This window comes from Mirounga leonina, unplaced genomic scaffold (assembly GCF_011800145.1).
Source record: "Mirounga leonina isolate KUSES-001 unplaced genomic scaffold, KU_Mleo_1.0 Mir_154, whole genome shotgun sequence".
NCBI lineage: Eukaryota > Metazoa > Chordata > Mammalia > Carnivora > Phocidae > Mirounga > Mirounga leonina.
In genome coordinates, this window is record NW_023270389.1 from 8,885,886 (window position 1) to 8,906,538 (window position 20,653).

At 51.1% G+C, this 20,653-nt stretch overlaps 1 protein-coding gene across 2 annotated transcripts in view; it reads right to left on the reverse strand.

Annotated features, from left to right (window-relative positions):
- RXRG (retinoid X receptor gamma) overlaps positions 1-20,614 on the reverse strand; it is a 43,020-nt gene extending 22,406 nt beyond the window's left edge. The window contains exons 1-2 of one of the 2 annotated variants that reach the window (XM_035010060.1): positions 20,301-20,614; positions 3,918-4,165 (exon numbers count right to left, since the gene is read on the reverse strand). In XM_035010060.1, coding sequence (XP_034865951.1) covers positions 3,918-4,165; positions 20,301-20,349 — 297 coding nt within the window. In that variant the 5' untranslated portion in view covers positions 20,350-20,614. Of the gene's footprint in view, positions 1-633; positions 924-3,917; positions 4,166-20,300 lie in introns of those variants that run through there. The other variant, XM_035010061.1, reaches the window with a different exon arrangement.
- Positions 20,615-20,653: the final 39 nt, after the last annotated feature.

Consider the following 20,653-nt stretch of genomic DNA (forward strand, 5'->3'; position numbering starts at 1 on the left):
GGGGTCTAGACACTTTTGTCTGAAAGCCCCATATGTATCTTCCCAGTTATATATTTGGTGTTTCTGGAAATTGCTCCCTCCACTTAGATACTCCCCAGAGCAGAGACTGATTCTTACAATTTTTTTTTTTTTTATCTCCAGTGCCTGGTTCAATGAATGCTTATTGAAATGAACTTCTCTCGAGCCTCTCGGCAAGAGTGCACCAGAATCAACAAGCACATGGGGGTAGAGTATAAATCACCGAGGTGCGTATTATCACCTAGGTATAATAATAATAATAATATCACTACCTTACTGCCATAGAGTGCTTAAGAAGTGATTTTTCAAATCCAGAGCTCCTTTAATATCCATAAATATCACAGTAGGGTAGCCAGGGAAAAGTGTGTTACCCCAAAATAGAGAAAAGGGAACTGAGATACATGTAAGCCTCAGTGGTTTGCAAAAGGTTACAGAGTACCCCCCGCCTCCATAGTATTGGGTTCAGTTCTCTTTACTCCTCAAGAATGAAAATCCAACAAGAGCAAAAAAGAGAGAAGCTCAAACACCAGAATGACAAGAGCAGGGAACGGGAGACAGAGCCCGCTGCTCCCACACCACAGCTCCCCCTTCCCCTCACCCCGAAACTGTACTTACCCTAGACCCGGGTCACAGGAGGAGCATGTTTCCAGCACGAGTCCCCCTCTGACCCATCCTGGGCGAGGAAGACGGGATGCATAGAGACCTTCTATCCAGATGGTTCAGAGCCCAGCTCACCGCAGCTAACACCTAGGGTCCTAGATGCCCTGTGTCATCTGGTTAATTGGGCAAAATGTTTCTGCCGGGTGGTTCCAGAGCCCGAGCCCACAACACTGCTCAGTGTCCGGGGCTGCTGAGCTTCCCCAGAGCTTGGCAAGCTTAATATAGCTCCCAGAGTGAAACTTGGCCTCGGCCTCTGCACACAGCCCAGTTGGCCAGGACCAAAGCTTTCAGCTGACCTTTCAACCCCAATCCCTCTGTACAGACATATGGTCCAGGAATAGCGGCCCTGCCACTCGCACAGCTAGGAAGCTGAATTTATTGGCTAGGTTTGGCTCAATCAGACCGGAGCATGGCTGCTAAAAGCAGCCTTGAAGGATGGTGCCTTGCCCACTCCCCACCCACAAGCCCTGTCACTGTCTATCACCTCACCCTGTCTTATTGCTTCATAGATAGAACGATTGCTGTTTGAACCATCTCATTCCTTCCTTTGCTGTTCGTCCGTCTTGCCTGCGACAGGGTCACTGCCATGGAAATAAAGACTTCAGCCACCTTATTCAGTGCTTATCCCCAGAACCTAGGACAGTGGCAAGTTCCACTAGATACATAGCAGGTCCTCCTAAATAGTTTATATGAGTGAACATGAGCGCCCTTGCAAGAGTTTACTTTCAGCCCAGAACTTCAACGTTTCCTTCTGTCCCTAGCCCACGGGCTATGACCTGCCTTCCTGGAGTCCATTCAAACGAAAGAACAAGGATAAACAAACCTCTTCAGGGTCTCACATTTTGAAGAGTACATGTCACCAGCCCTGCTGATTACAGTAGGTGAGAGTGGTATAAATATGTGGCCATCCCCGTGGCCGTCTGGTCCCCACTCCTTTGAGTGGTCACACACTCTCATGGAACACACATGTGGGATGTTCAGAGGTCCCTTTGTTCTGCTCCCTTCAGTTCTGCCCTCTTGCCTACCACAGCCCCCACACGCTGCCTTGCAATTTACCTGCATGATGTGCCACGCCCCCTGAGAGACTCCTTAGGAGCCCCGATTAGTCATCTTTAATCCTTGGCAGCCAGCCGAAGATCTTGGGGTCACGGACTGAGTCAGCACACACCACGGCAGCAGGTGAACGCAGTGTCATGAACATAGAGTGGGGGTCAGGACGCCTGGGCTCGAACCCTGGCTCTGCTGCCAAGTGGCTGTGTGCGGTGGGACATGTCACTTGAGTCCCCGAGCCCTGCTACTTTACTCCGTGGGATGAGGACGATGTAGACAGTAGCGGTTCTCCGGTGGGCTTTTACCAGCTTCACAAGGACCACAATATGCGATAGGGGAGAAATGTATACTCTGAAGATCGTACGAGTGACATCATCAGATTACAAACTGGGGTTAAAAGGGCCGGCCCAATGTGACCCATCTGCTTGACGTGCACATGCTTCAAATCTTTATATTTGAAGGGCTCAAGGGAAGGGTGCAGCTCCCTGCAGACGCCACCAGCCCTGCTGATACATGTCCACCTCACTCACCCACCTCTGCTGCCTGCCTGGCCCCGGCTTCCACAGTCCCACACTCGATGACCGCCCCCAAGGTCTTCTCCAGATTCTCGGATCCCTCATTCGATAGATTTCTGAATCCCTTACTGGCTCTAAAGTTCTGTGACTCCACATGGCTTTGCTTTCAGACCCTGTGCACAGGAAGCCTCTTGAAAGGGATGGTCTAGGGATGGCCTCAGAAATCCCCCCGTAGTAGGAAGAAATACTGACACAACGGGAGTCCTGGCTCTTCTCCAAAACTATAAATTCCAAGGAGACTTCAGAATCTACTAATTCTGCCTCCAGATGTGCTGACAGTTGGGGCAGGATGGTGTTGGCCCCAAAATGAGATGCCCATAAGTGACAGAGGAGAATGTGGTAGATGGTATTACTGTTCCTAATTTTTCACAACCTTCGCATTGTGTCTCCATAATACTTCCCACTAAAACAGGCACTGCCTATTTCTCTGCCCTGCCCATGTTGGGGTGAGCCATACTGCTTGCTTGGGCTGATGGGATACTGGTGGGCATGACGCCAGCAGAGGCTTCACTGTACCCTACTGATTTGGTTTTGATTTTGCCCTCCTGCGTGACACCACGAGGAAAGCGCGCCCGGAGTAGCTGTTGCTCCTTTCGTGTGGGACTCGAGGGGCAGCCCTGCACCCAGCCTGCAGCCTCGCCCAGCTCCCCCACCATCTGAAGCGGAGCCATCCCTGCCAACACAAATTTGCGAGCGAGGGGGAAAAAATGTGTTTTTGTAGACCACGACAACTTGGGGATTGTTACACAGCATCATTACATCAAGAGCTGACCACCACAGGAAAGGAAGGTGGACGGCCTCACTGCGACATTGCCAGGGGAGGCAAAAGGCAACCGGCCACCCGAGGGCTCCTCAGAGTGGGAGTGCAGTGTCCCCATGCACACACCTCCTCCCTCCCCTCTGTGTGCAGCAGGCGCACCAGGAATTAGGGGAGGATCCCCTCCTGAGTTTCCATTCCTTCCCTCTCTCTCAGAGACAACGGGCCATGTTCTAGACCGATCCATGTGCCACACCTGCCCATTTCCCCCCTCTGCGATAAGCTCCTGCAGAGCAGAGACTGCGTTCTGATCATTTCCGCATCGCCCTCAGCCTGTAGTAGAGCAGCAGGCACTTCACTGACTTGATAAACACTCATTATAGAATCGAGAACAGAGGGGGGCCTGTCCCCAGGATGACAAACGCCCTCAGGAACAGTGAAATCACTGCCAGGGCGGAACCACACTAAACCACAGGGGTGGCCTCTGGGCCACAGTCTCCTGGCCCATGCGGCCTGGTCGGTTCTCTGGGGCTGCCGGGCCTGCGCACACACTTAACGAACGCCCTGCAGGGGGCACGTCCCGTCAGCAGGTACACGTGGAGCACCTGCCGAGGGCTGGCTCGGCTCCAGGAACAGCCTGGGAAAACCTGTGCAAGATGACCGGGAAGTCTCGCGAGAGGAAGGGCACCTACCTGGGAGCTGGGCGGGACGACCAGATGGAAGTCCCGCGAGAGAAGGGCACCTACCTGGGGAGCCGGGCGGGACGACCAGATGGAAGTCTCGCGAGAGAAGGGCACCTACCTGGGGAGCCGGGCGGGACGACCAGATGGAAGTCTCGCGAGAGGAAGGGCACCTACCTGGGAGCTGGGCGGGGCGACCAGATTGATTCCTGGGGGCGCTGCTAGCGCTCCCGACGGCGGGCCCATGGCAGATGTGATGACTCGATATGGAGAACCCAGGGCGTTGAGGGGGGGCCCCACTGCACTCAGAGTCCGTGGGGCACTCACGGGGGTGTCCGTGTAGCTGGGGTGGCTGTCCATTGGCTTCCCTGTGGACAGGGCTGCCGATGGGCTCATGGACGTGGAGCCGGAGTGGCCAGGGGAGCCTGTAAGGAGAAGAACATAGATGAGGGGAGACTGGGGCGGGGCACAGGGATGGCCCCTGTGAGAGCAGAGCCGCTCCCCGCCCCGCCCCCCCGGCCCCCCGCTTGTGTCCTGTACCCTGCCGCTCGTGCTCCCACCCCACACTGAGCTGCTAGAATAAAGGCAAGGGAAGAACAGACAGGGCGAGGGCCTGCTCTCGGACAGAACACGCATCAGTGTTTTAGTTGTCTGCTGCCCGCCTGGAACCTACCTTGGACTGGGTCACATCAACAGCTAGGGCCACAAAGGGCATAGCCCACAAGCCTTCCACCCCCACCCCCGCCCGGGCCTAGGGGACTGGCCTGGGCCAGCCAGACAGGGAAGGGGAGTCAAGTCCAAACCCACATGAGGAGGTGAACTGAGCAGGTGCCTGAGCTGCTCCGGAACGTCCTGTCTCACACTCCTATTGCTCTGAGAGCTGGGGCAGGGCTGAGCCTGCAAGTCAGGAGAAATTCATTCACTCACATGCAGTGAACATGTACTAAGATGCAGGTACAATTCCAGGTGCTGGGGATTCGGAACCCAAGAGAACACAGTTCCAGCTGCCAGGGGTCACATTTCACCATGGCAAGGGGGGCAGGGGGCAGGCAGAGGCTCTAGTCATACCCTTGGCCGCCCGTATCTTTTGCAGCTTCGTGCCCATTAAGGTCTTTGCCCTGCCTATCTCCACAGCATGGGGTTTTATCAGAACTCAGGAAGAAGACTCAGGGTGGCTGGGCATGGCTTACTGGCCACAAAGGCCCAGGAAAGCAAGTGCAGACAGGCCTGCCCAGGCCGTTCCTACCTGCAGGCACAGGAGCTGTGGTCACAAGTGTCCACGGAACAGGCCCTGGGCACATGATCGTCTGGTACCATTTCTCCCGGGTAAGTTAACTCCAAGTTCCCTTATGGTGAGCTGCAGCTCAAGATGACAGAGAGGGGCGCCTGGGTGGCTCAGTTGGTTAAGCAATTGCCTTCAGCTCAGGTCATGATTCTGGAGTCCCGGGATCAAGTCCCACATCGGGCTCCCTGCTCAGCGGGGGGTCTGCTTCTCCCTCTGACCCATCCCCTCTCATGCTCTCTGTCTCCCATTCTCTCTCTCAGATAAATAAATAAAATCTTTAAAAAAAAAAAAGATGACAGAGAAGGAGGGTGTCCCACTGTCCTCTCAGGAGCCCATCATGGAACATTCTCTCCAGAAGAGAGAAGCTATAAACCTCAGGATCCGTAGCAGCAAAGCAGAGACTAGAAAAGCAACAGGGCAGCCTACCCTGAATCACAGCGCTGCTTCCCCGCGTGGTTCCCTGTTCATTCAAGGAGCAGCTCTTGAGTACCTGCTAAACGCGGGGTGTTGTCCAAACCCTTGAGAGACCTCAGGGGTCACTAAGTGTAGTGGTATTATTATTATTATTATACTCCACATAAGTGAGATCACACACTATTTTTCTTTCCCTGTCTGACTTAGTTCACTTAGCACAATCCCCCAAGGTCCATCGTGTTGTCACAAATGACAAGATTTCATTCTTTCTTATGGCAGAATAACATTCCATCTCATACATATCCGTTAGCCATCCATTAATGGACACTTAGTTGCTTGCACAGCTTGGCTATTGTAAATAATGCTGCAGTGAACATGAGGGTGCATATATTTTTTTGAGTTAGTGTTTTCTAACTAGTATTTTCTCTGTGCAAATACTCTTTTTTTAAAAGATTTATTTATGGGGTGCTGGGTGGCTCAGTCGGTTAACGGTCTGCCTTCAGCTCAGGTCATGATCCCGGGGTCCTGGGATTAAGTCCCACGTCAGGCTCCCTGCTCAGTGGGGAGTCTGCTTCTCTCTCTCTCCCGCTGCCCCTCCCCCCACTCATGCTCTCTCTCACTCACGCACTCTCTCTCTCAAAATGAGAGATTATTTTCTCTCAAAATAAATTTGAGAGAGAGAGAATGTGGCAAGGGGAGGAGCAAAGGGAGAGAGAGAATCTAAGCAGACTCCTGCTGAGCATGGCTCATGACCTGAGCCAAAATCAGGAGTCAGACACTTAACCGACTGAGCCACCCAGGTGCCCTCTCTATGCAACTACTCTTAAACATAAATATTCCACTAGAAAAATGTCAACCTAGAGTTTCTCTTGAGCTTCTGCTAACATGGTTAAGGTCTCCCCATGGAGAGAAAAGTCACTGCCACGGTCAAGGAAAGTCTGACCCTCCATCATTCTAGCCAGGGAATTTCCATCCATCAGGGACAATGGTCTTACAAACAGATAAATCCCGTCACCTGTTCTAAGTAGCACAACTGAAGATGCACCACATTCTGTGGGTCCGCACAGGAGTGCCCAAGGGGTCACATGGGCAGCTCAGACTCTTATCCCGTGTCCTGAACAGCATTAGGCAAATTCCATACATCAACTCATTTCATCCTGACAGTAAGCCTGTGAGGATCACTTTAGCTTTTTACAGATGAGAAAACTTATGCTCAGCTTCACCCCCATGCTGCTCCCTGTTCTGGGATGATTTGCTCTCTCCTCCATTTCTAGCAAGTTCATATTCATCCTTCAAGGTCTAACTCAAGTGTCACCTCCTCCAGGAAGCCTTCCCCGGTGTTCCTGGTCTGGTTTGATGCCCTTTTCCATTTTCTAACAACAGCCTGTGCTTTACTCATATCTTAGCACTTATTATACTGTGTCGCCATATTTATTTATTTCCCTGGCTTTTCCATTAAACTGGGAGAGGGAGACAAGCGTCCGTTTTTGCTTCCCCACCCCCAGCAGGGTCCCTGGTGCTGCCCGGGTGTTCAGTGACAGAGCTGAGATTCCAACTGTCAATGTGAAGCCCACACTCTCCCCTGTGTGTGCTGTTAAGGACAGCGAGGATGATTTGGAGAGCCATCACCTCACAAAGCACAAGATGACTCAATTATGAAGGGATCTCAAGCTGAAAGTTTATCTGAAGGAGAGAGAAAAGGGCAGCTTCCAAGAACACGAGCCAGAAAAACCAACAATCTTCCCAGATGGCCACTGATTGGAAAGAACAATTTTAGACTCTTCTGAGGCCCTGGAAGGCTGTGACATTTAAAGAGGCCAATGTATATCTTGAGCCTGTTCCTAAGATAACATGTGACAGGTGAGCTGGGAGCCAGCCCACCCTAATGGGCGAGGAGCTGTGCTCTCCCCGCTGGGACAGCCCCACAGCCCGGCCACCTGAAGGCAATCTCTGTGCCCTTCCGGTTTCAGCTCTCCAGAGACAAACCAAAGGACCCCGCTACACTCCTTTTTATGCTGCTTTACGTGGATCTCAGAGAGCCCCTGTCTTTCCCTTCTGTACCCCGACAGCAGGCCCAGAGCGTGGGACAGACAGGGACGAGACGTCACTTCGCACATTCATCAACCCCAGAGTTCCCAAGGTGTGGAGCCTGTAACACAGTGCTAAGGGACATTTTGGGTGGTATTTTAAGTGCCAAACTTTAAATATATATATTAATAGTTCTATAATTATTTTTACTGTTTCCTTCTATTTATAGCAAGTAACAGCTTCTATTTTTGCATAAGATTATCTTTCTAAAAATAGCTATTTAAGTTTTCAAAAAGAGAGTAGGGGAGCCTAGGTGGCTCAGTCGGTTGAGCGTCTGACTCTTGGTTTCGGCTCAGGTCATGATCTCCAGGTTATGAGATGGAGCCCTGCATTGAGCTCCATGCTCAGGGAACTCTGCTTGAGATTCTCTCTCTCCCTCTCCTTCTGCCCCTCCCTCTGCTCACACTCTCACTTTCTCTCTAAATAGATAAATCTTAAAAAAAAAAAAAAAAAGAGTAAAGTGGCCTAGGACAAAGTCTAAGTACAAGGATACTCCATATGCAGAACACATGGGAATAACGTGTAAAGGGATGATGTGTAGGAGAAACACTGACCTGCACAAAAACATAGGAACGTGGGCTTTGGGGAACTCACAAGTTGTTCCAAGAATAAAATAAGATAATGTAAGGGTGACTGAAATGAAAAGTACACTGTTTTTATTAATAATAATAATAATAATAATGAGGACAATCAGAATATGCCTTGGCTGCTCAGTGAGGAGCATGATATGGCTGAGACAGACTGAAACAGAGTTAAAGCTTGGTTTGCAATGGCCTTAAAATATGGTTTGCTTCTGCTGAGTCAGTGATCCAGAAGAGGTGGCCTACTTTATAACCATATTTACAAAAATAATAATAAAATTCAAAAAGACAGATATATCTTACAGGATTGCAGTTTGGTCCTGTGCCTCTCCCATGACCCAGTGGTTCTTAGACATGAATGCTTTGCTTTTAGAAAAGGTGAGAAGCCGTGCCTTAAGGACAGACATGTTTCTCCATGGGAAATTAACCCGTCCTGGACACCTGAGCCGAGCTGTCCATGGCGCTTTCATCGGCCTCCCTCCCTCTCTCCTCTTTTTCTCAAGCCACATGGGAACCACAGCCAGGACCAAAAGCCACCACACATTTTCCAGAAACCCGGCTTCTAGCCCAGATCCAAAGTCAAGGTTTCCTCTAATGCTTCCTTCCCTCTTGTCCCTTCATCCCCATCCTCCCTGGCCCCCCCACCCCAGCAGCCTTGCTCTCTCCCTGACCCTACCCCCTCTTAATCCTCTTTAGCCACCTGGAGCCAGCCTGTGCCCGCTGCCAGACACCTGGGAAACGCACAAACCCTCTACTCTGTGGAGTTGATGCTCTTTGCTCAGGCAATGATTTGTTTAAATAAAAACTAACTCATCTGATGGGAAAGGGCTAGCGGGCTTTCTCAGGAGCTTCTTCAATTCTCTTCTGGCAACATACTTAAGGAAAGTCATATTTCTGGGCCTCATTCTGCCCAGGGGTCTCCAAGACCCCTCCCACTGCTGCTTCATGAACACAGAGTAGGATACAGCCCAGGGGCATCTCAAAGAAGCAGTGCAGGTCACAGCCATCTGGCACGGTCTGAGTCTGGACCACTTTCCGAGGGGCCCCCTGTCATCGGCAACTGGAGCGTGGTCGACCTTCGGGCTCTTTGGGATTCCAAACTGCAGTTTGCGATGCTGAGCGTCACCAGCAATCAAAGCTATTTGGGAATCTGCAGGGCGCATACACTATCATGATTCCTAAAGTCTGCGTGTGCCTCCTGGCGCGGGGGCGTCCTAGCAGAATACAAGACACTGAAGCCACAAAGTCTTAGGTTGGATTCGAGGCTCCGCCTCCTTCCAGTCACATAAAGTTGAGCAAGGAACTTGACGCCTCTGAACTGCAGTTCCGCACCCAAAGTGGAGACACACACACTTACAGTGGACTGCTGATGAGAGGCCCCGCGGTAGCAACTGCACTAAATGACTATCCTGTAAACGTTGTGAGGGAGGGACTGTGTCTGGCTTGAATGCCATTGTAGAAGATCATGGACATCAAGGGCTGAGCCCAAGCCAGGCCATTAGTAAATGCTCTATTAAGGATAGTCATTGCCATACACTGTTACGGGCATCCCAGTTGGTGATAATATTGAGTCTTCTTTTTTTTTTTTTTTTTAAAGGTTTATTTATTTGACACAGAGAGAGAGACAGCTAGAGAGGAAACACAAGAAGGGGGAGTGGAAGAGGGAGAAGCAGGCTCCTGGCTGAGCAGGGAGCCCGATGTGGGGCTCGATCCCAGGACCCTGGAGTCATGACCTGAGCCGAAGGCAGATGCTTAACGACTGAGCCACCCAGGCACCCCAATATTGAGTCTTCTGAATCGACTAGTAAATAGCCACTGCTGTGAGCCCAGAACACCCCTCTGTCATCCCAGCCACTCCACCCTTCCCCTAGGATCGCCCAGATCTCCCCATAATCCAGCCTGGCACAAAGAGGTCCTCCACGTGACTTCCAGTCTGACCATCTGCTGTCCTACTGGTTGTCACATACTTTTCATTTCTATCCCTTGCTATTAACCATTCCCATTATGGTACCCAGCACTGAGCCTGGAACGTAGCAGATGCTCAAAAGATACTTGACAACAGGATGGGAGCAGTGGTGGGATCATTTTTTGTTAATTAATGTGTATAACTATAGAGAGTTCATCGGTACAAATTACTTGCATCAGAAATCTCTGTCCCTGGTGTTTACCAAAACGAAAATCTCTGACTAACGAATTACACGCGTGTGCGTGCGTGTGTGTGTGTGTGTGTGTGGAGGGGGGCTTGTTGAGAAAGAGAAGCCCGGGTACTCAGAACTACAGAATTCTTACCAAAGTGAGGAAGTTGCCTAGCAACCTCCTCCTCAGCCAATGAAAGGAAAATGTCAAGCATGAGTCTTCCTGACTGGCCAGACAAGGGAGCCAAGGGCTCGGTGTTTCCACCCCTTTGAGGCTGTGCCAGGGCATTCGCTGGCCCGCTAACACGCCCCTCCTGCACGGAGTGGAAACTTGTAAGGAATCTTGATACTGGCTAATACCCATCCCCAGGGAAGGGGACAGAGGTAAAGATGTGCTATTTCTGAGAGTCAGGACTTTCCATCTGAAGGCAAGGGAGCATCGCACGGCCCAGTCCCGTTCAACTCTCTCCCACTGGGCACAATCACACGCCCAAGCCTGTCTCCTTGTCTCCAGTTGGGGGACGTGGTGCATGAGCCCTAGAATCATAGAGTAGTCAGACACCTGGCTTGTTCTTCCTTTAAAAAAAAAAAAGATTTATTATTTATTATTTGAGAGAGAAACAGAGAGCATGGGGGAGGGGCAGAGGCAGAGGGAGAGAATCTCCAGCAGACTCCCCACTGAGCACGGAGCCCTATCTCAGGACCCTGAGATCATGACCTGAGCCGAAATCAAGTGTCGGTCTCTTAACCGACTGAGCCACCCAGGCGCCCCCTGGCTTGTTCTTCCTAGTCTAAGGGAAACTTACTCACACATCCTTTCCCCTCTCTCCTGGCTCAGAACACACAGGCAGGCTGCAGAGCCAGGTAGGCAGAGGCCTGCCACAGGAAGGCACTTGAACTGACACTTTAATCGTCACCTCCCTTGATGACTAACAACAACAACAAAAGATAACACTCATTGAGCAACTGCCATGGGCCAGACATGGCTCTCAACACTTTACATATATTGACACACTTCATACCTACAAGCCCCGTTAAGTTTGGTACGCTTACCTCTGCTGTACAAATGTAAAAGCTGGAGGACGGAGAAATTAAATACACTGCCCAAGGGAACATGACCAGAAAATTACACAAGTGGCATCTGAATGGAGGGAGGAAAGCAGCAGATCCGGGTTTTAGCCCCAGCCCCACCATGAGCTTCACTGCTCTGGGGCTCCTTCCCAGCAGCCGCCAGGACGGCTCTCCCTGCCTTCCCCAATCCAACTAGATGCCTCCCTCTAGACTTTGACCCTGGCACTTTCTTAGTTTTTGGTGTTTTTCTAAAGATTTTATTTTTTTTTTAAGTAATCTCTACACCCAGCATAGGGCTCGAACTCACAACCCGGAGATCAGGAGTCACATGCTCTAGGGACTGAGCCAGCCAGATGCCCCTGACCCTGGCACTTTCTGACTAGGACACTCCCCATCCTGACTCTGGCCCCTCCCAGTTCCCAGCTGGCTGGGGCCCCATTCCCGGGAGTCCCAGCTCCGCCTGACCTTTCCCTCTCCCTTCTCCAGTAGAAGGGGCACTCGGATGCCAGGGGTTTGCTAGTCCACGTTTCTGATATCTGAGTCACGATCGGCATGTTCGAAAGCACCTGCACAGAAGCCTCGGAGCTTCACGGCCACCCTGACGTGGACGGGGGGTACTGCACAGGCAGAGAGCTCTACAGTTTAGCAGGTGCCAACCCCAAGGTGAGAGGCGCCGAACTCCCGGGCAGTGAGGAGCAGAAGCAGAAGCCACGTATTCTCTGCTCTCAAAGTGTTTTCTGACTTTCTCAATGGGGAAAATAAAGGAACGGGACAGAAGTGGACAGTGTGTGGCAGAAGGGGCTCAGCGGCCACGGCCCCTCAGCACCAAGGGAGGACGCAAAGATCAGCAGCTGACCGGTTGCACGCAGCTGGCCAGCCTTTCAGAGCCTCACAGGGCCGCTCGGGCTTCCTGCAGGCCCCCGAAGGAGGGCTTAGGGCTGTTCCGGGTGGGGGATGGGGTTGCTTCTCCTGGTGCTTGGGGGAGGGGGAGAGCACAGTGGCATCCCTTCTTCCTTCCCCCTCCCTGCCCCTCCCTGCTCCCATCCCCCCAGCCCCTTCCATCCCACCTCCCCTAAAATCTGCAATGATGGAGGTAGTGAAAAGCAGGCAAAGATTGATAATCAGCCTCATTATTACCAGCATTATATATAATTATAGCAAAACCTTACTCATTTCGATCAATTGAGAGAAAAAATCAGTCTAAATTCATGACAAGTTGGCAGATTACTTTTAAATTACAATTTTATTACTTCTAAGTAACACACGTGAAGAGTTTGTGTTTCGAGCACCACAAGCTAATGGTTATTAAGCGGAGATTTTATAAAATCTGCTTTAAAAGAGTCTTTTGTAATTAACACTCCGTTAATATGCTAATGATGCTCCTACCAGGCTTTTTAAATTGCTTCAAAACAGATGTAACTTAAATAGGGCAACACTTCTACAATCTTATTTGCTCGACAAATGTTTCTTTTTTTGGTCATTTTTTTCTTTTTGGGGAAGGAGCAAATACAAACTAGTTCATACCATGACCAATTTAATCACCTTTCCAAATCAGTTAGGTCATAAATTAATAGGGCCATATTGCTTGGGGTTAGAAAGCATACTTTCAGGACTTGAGGAATTACCTCATTTTAGAGAAAAGAAAATAATCCCAGAGAGTTTGCACGACTTGCTGAAGGCTACAGGGTCAGGACAAAAACACTGGGTCTTCTGGCTCCCAGATTCACCCTCTACATACCGTCTCACACTCACAAAACTCACAAAACTCTTCATAACGATACGCTATTTATTTCTATGTTTTTATTTCGTATATTATATATATTTCATATATTTATTTCGTATATCATATATACGCTATTTATTTCCATGTGTTTATTGGTTCAGTCAGTCAAAAAATATTTGTTGAGTGCCTACTATGTGCCAGACCCCAGTCTAGGCACTCGGGAGAGAGCAGTCCCTCCTGGGGGCCAGCGCCTAGTTCATAGAAGCTTCAAACTGACTCAGAGCGGTCAGTAGGGCAGAAATTATCCCCATTAGATCGATTTAGAAAAACAGGTTCAAAATGATAAAGTGACCTTTTTCAGTACTTGCTGTGAACGATTATGGACCTAGAATCTGAGTTGAGTGTAGCACAATTTCTGGTAAGCTTTCTGCATGTAATTAATGACATCTTGCTTGCATACCACCTTTCCTACCCAGGACCAAATTATCAACCTTGATGGTACAGGTGGATATTATGCTGTGTCTAACTCATAAGAGGTACGCCAGGATCCTGGAGCAGGGGCTCACTAACAAGGAACACTGTCTGTCCCTTTAAACCAGCTCCGTATACTGGCAGACCATGTACCCGTTGGTCCGCCAAGACAATGCCGATGAGTGTTTCAGGCATTGGCTGAGGGTGCCCCCACCTCACCCTGTGTTCCCCAAGTCCTTGAACATCCATCTTGTCCACATCCAGCTCTTGAACCCATGACCTCAAACCCGTTTTCTGTCTCTCTGGACTTCTTGTTCAGATATGCTCGCCCTGACCTCTAAATATGGACAGTCTTCTAAAGACTGCAATCATCCTAAAATACAGTGAACAACATCCCTCATGCAATGTTATCATTAGGTAATGCACACAGGATCATTTGTTCTCAGCTTCTAAATACCTAAATTCCTGGGACCCATTTACTTAGCCTCAGGCCCAAGAAACATTTCTAGAAATAATTCATCTCCAAATGTTAGGCAGATGCAGACTGCAGAGCTTGTAACAAGTTTATCATTCCTTCAGGACAGGGGATGGGTCCTAGTTCTCGGGGTCCTGCACAACCCTTGCACAAGCCAGATACTTAGCCAATGTGTGCTGAACAACCAACCTGGCATTCCCAGAAGAGTCTAGAATATTCTCTCCCTGCTGATGATCTCTACCCTTTGCTCTGCTCCCCTCATCACTGGGGCTGAGGAATCACAGGTACCATGAGCCCCCAGCTGTCCAAGAGACTGCTCCCCCATGACACTAGTGACCAGCAAAGGAGAGGAAGGAGACGCCGAGGCACAGACATGAAAACCAGGCCAACCAGCCTAGAAGAAACATCCCAACATATGTGTTAAGCACTTTCTTGGCCGCTCCTCTGACTTCTTGTAAACGCTTTCTGAATTAAAGATCACAAGCTTTTTCATTTTTTAAGTTCAGATGTTGGATTCTGAAATCCCATCAGGAATTTGAGCTTGATTTTGAACCTAGACATTTCCTGGGCCTCTGAGTCTTCCCCTTTCCCCTTCCTCCCCCTCTCTCAATCACAGTGTTTAATAAAGGCAGCAGGGGGCTCCAGGTTGTTCAGTGACTCATCAAAGTCACTGGCCCTGGGCCAGGGTCTCCTGAAAATTGGAGGGGTTGGAGGTCCCAGGTCCCAGCTCTCGTTCTGCCAGATCTCAGGAGTGCCTGCCCTAGAATGATTTGTTAAAACAGAACTTCCTGGAACAGGCGCAGAATCCATGTCTCACTTTGCTTTGTCAGCATCTCCTGGTGAGCCGCCGTCTGATGCTTTAAGAACAGGCACACCTCCCCTAAGAAAAATCTACGCATAAAATTCTAGCTGAATTTAGAACTATAGTCTCCAAATGTTCTGAAATGGGAAGGGGGATCTTTTACCGTGTGTTTACAATTGTCCAGGCTTTATTTTATGAAATCCCGACACTGTAGAAGGTTAACACTGACCCTGTGTGGTGAGTAGTATTGAGTTATTTTACCAAAGGCGGGGGGGGGGGGGGATCTGGGGAACCAGGTCTGAAGACCACAAGCAGCTGCAGGTCCTGGGCAAGCCACACCTGCTTCCCCAAGTGTCCTCACCTGTAACTAAGGGGTCACCCCCATGACCCGCAGTCCCCTCAGTCTAGCTCTGAAGACTCAGCTCTGTGACAGGGAAGCCAGGAAGAGGCTGTTCAGAGCCAGGGATGGGCACCACTGCAAACTGGAGAACACTCAGAAACTTCTCCAGAACAACCCCCTAGGGGTCCGCAAACATACGGGGACACTGAGCATCCCTATGCCTTAGTTTCTGCTATTTTAGTTATGGCTATTCTCACCCCACGACAGGATTCGGATTGGAGCAGTTGCAACGGGAGGCCCTAGAGCCAGCCAAGACTCAAAGGTTTACGCTCTGGTTCTTCAGAGAGAAAGTTTGCCGATTCCCACCCTAGAATGTAAAATCGGGCTCCGTGTATTAGAATAAAGTGGGGTCCATCTGGAGAAATTTTTGATTTTTGTTTTCTCAGTACCTTTGAGTGCCCTGCCCCCCGCCCCCAGTCATTTTATTCATTTGCTGCAATACACACATCCAAAAAATGCATTATGATCCCTAAGAAAGTTGTGACGAGCACAGAGATTATGTTAGTTGTTGTTCTTACACATAATTCACCCACTTGTGGCAGATCTGGGACTCCACCCCCCTGCACCCACCCCCTCTCCACCCTATGCCACCCCCCCCAACCCAGGCAAGCAGCAGGTGCAGCATAGGTCTTCAACACAGCAGCCCTGGCACCTGCCTGCATTTGGATCCTGGGTCAGCTGGGTGACCTTGAGCAGGTTACTAAACCTCCCCATGGCTCATTTTCCATCCATAAAATGGGGATGCTGATAATAGTAGTGCCTTCCCTCCAGGGGCCCTTGAGAATATTAAATAAGACGGTGCTTGCAATGCCCATGGAAGAGGGCCTGGCACACAGTAGGTGCCCAATACACATTAGTTACTATTTTCACTCTTTTGTGACGATCGCTGAGCCAGGACCTGGATCGATCCCATGAGAGCCACCCAAACCCAGGCATCCTAGAAAATAAACTTTTACATTCCCTGGGCCTCTGAGTCTTCCCCTTTCAAATAAGAGAAAATCGCAGCTTCCTCTGGGAGCCCCTGGCATCCCAGCCACCCAACTCTGGTGGAAAGTTCTCTGCAGACACAGAAGCAACATCATGAGGGGAAGGAAGAGGTGGAGAATTTAGATTCGTCTTTGCACAATTTCTTCCCCCAGTCCTATTCGGCTCTCTGTCTCCTGGTAAGACTGTAAATGTTTCAGAAAATAGTTTACACTAAATATGTTCCTTCCTAAATCTCATAAACAGTTCCTCCTTCCTACATAAACCCTAACCACTTACGTCCATGGTAGGTCCCAATTAACCACCCACACATTTGCGAGCGGAAAAATATGTTCTGGCGCACGCATCCATGTACAAACACACACACACACACACACATCCTCCTATTAACCCCCGGACATACACACATGTGCGTGGGCACACATGCCTCCAACCCCCCCGCCCCCGGCTACTCTGTGGCTACCCTTAGGTGAAAAGCAGAGTGTTCCACACAAATGTCAGGGTCAACTGGGCAGGACTCTTGCAGATCAGCAGGCCTCCAGGAGCAGCACCAATTAATGCCAGAGTCCCCTGCTCCTGAGTGACTGCAAGGCTCTCCTGTGTTTTATTCCTCAGAGGCCAGGCCGAGCGTCTGCAGCCACCCGGCAGTGCCGAGGCGGGAGTAGGGCTCCTCACCCCAGCAAGGGGGGTGCTGCTTCCCATGGCTTCCCGTCCCCATCCCAAAGCAAGTGTGTGGCCCTCGGTGTCCCGAGTGGCAGCTCAGCCGAGCGGGGGTTCTGGAGCCCGACTGCCTGCGTTCAAATCCTGGCCAGGGCCACTTTCGAGCCACGAGACCTTGAGCACGCCACTTCGCTGTGCGGTGCCTCGGCTTCCTCCTCTCCAAAAGGAGCAGGATCATCATGGTGCCTCCTGGGAGGGCTGTCCCAAGCCCATAGTGTCAAGTGCTCACAAGGGGAGCGGGCCCTGCGGACGTGTGGCCGCGCGCTCGGGAACTGATCTCCTGCTCTCGGCTCGCACCCTGAGGATTACCGCACAATTGCATGGGGGAATTACAGGCTTTGTTTTGCCATCTTCTTAGAAGCAGCAACTGTCTCCTCCAGGCCAACAAATCTCTTACTGAGCAGCCGGCCAAGCCAGAACTTGGCGGAGAAGGAGAGAAGGGTTCTCTGCTCATCACAAGGCAGGGCCAGGTGCTGGGAGATGGGGCACCTCTGCGAGACCACGGCAACCCAGGTAGTCACCACCCCTTGGCCAATCTAACCCGTCCCTCGTTCACCGATGGGACGATCATCTCACATCTGGGAAGCACAGCCCCAGACAAAATCCCCAGAGGTCATTTCCCAAGGGTGACTTGGTGTCCCTAGAGACCCTCATAGGGAATCACAGGAGCTCCCTGCGGTTCCATTTGCTGCTATATAAAAAGGCAGGGGGCATGCACCGAATCACTGCATGCACGTGGTTCCACTCTCTGTGCCAAGGCTGCAGGTGACAGCCACTCCAGTCCTCAGGTTTTCCCTGTGCCTGCGGCGGGTGGCTGGGGGGGGGGGGGGGGCCCCCCCCCCTCCCAAGTTCCCAGACAGCCCTCCCTGCACTGGGGGGGCGGTGCGGGCCGTGTCCTCTGGCTCGGTGTTTTAGCAGCCTCCTAACTGGCACACGCAAACAAAATGGAAAACATCAACAGAACTAAACAAAATAATTGTTCTCCTCCCTCGGGAACAAGGGAAAGTCGCATCAGAGGAAGACATTTAAACAACCTGATGGCCCTTTTCCCTCCCACTCCCCATGTTGCATCAGTGTATTTTCTTCTATGGCTGCTCTGGTGTGTTTCCTTGTATCCAAAACCGAATTACACCAACTACCAGAGCCCCCACAATTGTGAGACCCGAAGCCAGCAAAGTATATGCGTCTTCGAGGATTTCATTTTATTTCCCCAGATTCCTAATTCATTATTCTCCAGTAATGTTTGGTTTTTAAATTAATCCGCATGTTAATGCTTGAGCAAAATGGAGGGGATGAAAATATTAACTTTTATTAAGTACCAAATACATGGACAACACTAAAGTAGCTGCTTTTTCAAATTTAATTCTCAAAACAATACCCTGAGAATGGGATTATCAGCTCCATTTTACAGATGAAGGCACTGAGGCTCAGAGAGGTTCAATACCTTGCCTAAAGTCACACAGCTAGTATGTGAACCCAACTCAGTTCTCTCGCTCTTTCTCTCTTTCATGCTCGTTTCACTAGATCAGATTGAAGGAATACTATTATAAGTTTGAGTCAGGGGCTTTTCTGGAAGGTCTCTCCCATTCAGACCCCACATAGCCTTAGACTGGTCCCTGCCTTGTTGAGTCCCTCGTTTCCACTCATAAAATGAGAGGTCTAAGATGCTCTTTGAGGTCCCTGAGGAGACTAACATTCCAAGATTCCAGCAGGCAATCCCCATTGAATTTGGGGCTAGACCTTCTTTATCCAAACTTTCTCTTAGCTCTCTCCCTGGATCTTTCCATCTTTACCAGTTATTCACTCCCACTGGCTCAGAGGGTCTCCATGGCATTCATGAAGGCATGACCTCCCAGACCTTGGGGTTCCCGAGGATCTCGAGGACAAGCACATCCCTCAGACCTCAGACAGCTGAATTCAGAGGGAAAAGGAAAAAGTGTCTCAGCTGTGAATGGAACCAAGATGGGAGCCGAGAAGGCTTTTCACACCCAGGACCCAACTATAAATGGGATCAGATGTCCCGGTCAGAGCCTTGGCCACCACTTTTACTGGGTCATATCATGAGACTGGCCCCAATGACTTCAACATCCCCTCTTCCAGAACGGCATCCATGGCCCCCCACCTCTTTTGTCCCAGCAACAGCCTCCTCCTGCATCCCAAAGAGCACAGAGCATGAAATATTACAATGTGTCTGTGTGATAAGCCTACTCTGTCCAAGTGGCAGAGACCGTGTCTCATTCACATCTGTCTTCCCAGAACCTAACACCACGCTTGGCTCCCAGAAACTCCCCAAGGCACCCTGAATGAATGAGCAAGCCCCCTGGCCCAATGCCTCCCCAGCAGGGACCACATCCACCTTGCAATGTCCCTCCACGCCTCACAGAGGGTTCTGCCCTGCAAAGGAGGCAAGCTCTACCCGCCAAGCCCTCGGATGAATTGCCTATCTGTCCACACAGGAGGTCGGGAGAGCAGGGACTTTTCAGTTCTCAAGACCTAACAAGAATTTCTGCTTTGTCCTGTCTGCCAGCATCCGCAGGGCAAAAGATCCTCTTTGGCTCCCAAGAACGCAAGCTACAGGCCACCAGCTGACAAGTGAGAGGCCAGTTCGTCAGCTGTTGGTTCCATTTATTCAAAGCTGGACAGCTTCTGCCACTGAATCCAGGGAGCCTCCGGACGCCCGGAAGGCAGCCCCTGCGAAGTGGCGCCTTGGACCTTCAGCCTGCCGGTCCTGGGAGCGCAGACTCCCGCCCCCAGACCCGACCCTCCACCTCGGAGTGGAACTGCAGGCGGAGACCCTAGCAATGGAAAGCAGCAGGGAGGGGGCGCGGGGCTATTAGCAAATCAAAAGGGAAGACAACAGAGGAAGGAAAACACGGTGGCAAATTCAAGCGCTCCGTTTTCTTTTTTAAAAATCCAATCGTAGGGAGATCTGCTTTTAAACAAAACAATCACGCCCTTGTTCCCGAGTATCGCAGGGACTCTTAACAGACAGGGAAAACCTTTTTCAACGCATTTTTCTCATTACAAGTTGGATAATAGGTACATCCTGGTGATTGCCTTTGACCCTTCCACTTTGCACACGCACACAAACACACTGGGTTCTAACAAGGCTCTTGCTCTGTCTGGGTCTCCTATCTTCTCAGGCAGGTGGGTTTGAAGGCTCTTGGAATATCTGCACGCCCTCTCTTCTGCTCACTCACGCTGCTATGCACACAGCCTCACCTCCGACCATGCCCTCTCCCCTCCCCGCCCCTGCACGCACAGACACACTCGCGCGGGAACCCACTACGGACGCGTACAAACAGACATGCCCTCCTCCCAGTTCACTAGCATCCGGCTGTCCACGTTTCCCGAGTCCCCTCCGGCCCGTCCACACAGGTCCCCCCGGGGCCGCCCGAGCGCAGGACTCACCGCCAAAGCCTGTGGGAAACTTCATGAAGTGAGAATAATTCCCATACATGTTGACTCTTCAGTTCATGTTCCTCTCCCGAGCGTCTTCCGAAGAGCGCGGCCTCCCGGGTCCCGCGCGCAGCCCGGCTGCCTTCAACTTGGGCTAACAGGACTGGTCATCGCTTCCTCGCAGCCCGGGCAGCTCGGGCTGGGCCAGCCCTCCGGGATTAGTCTGGAATCTGCCCCTCGCTCGGAGCGGCCACATAGCGCGTCCGGGCGGCGGGCGGCGCAGCAGCTGGTGCCTGTCAGTAACCACGCACAGCGCCGCCGCCGCCCCGCCGCGTCCCGCCGCCGCCGCCCCGCCGCCCCGCCGC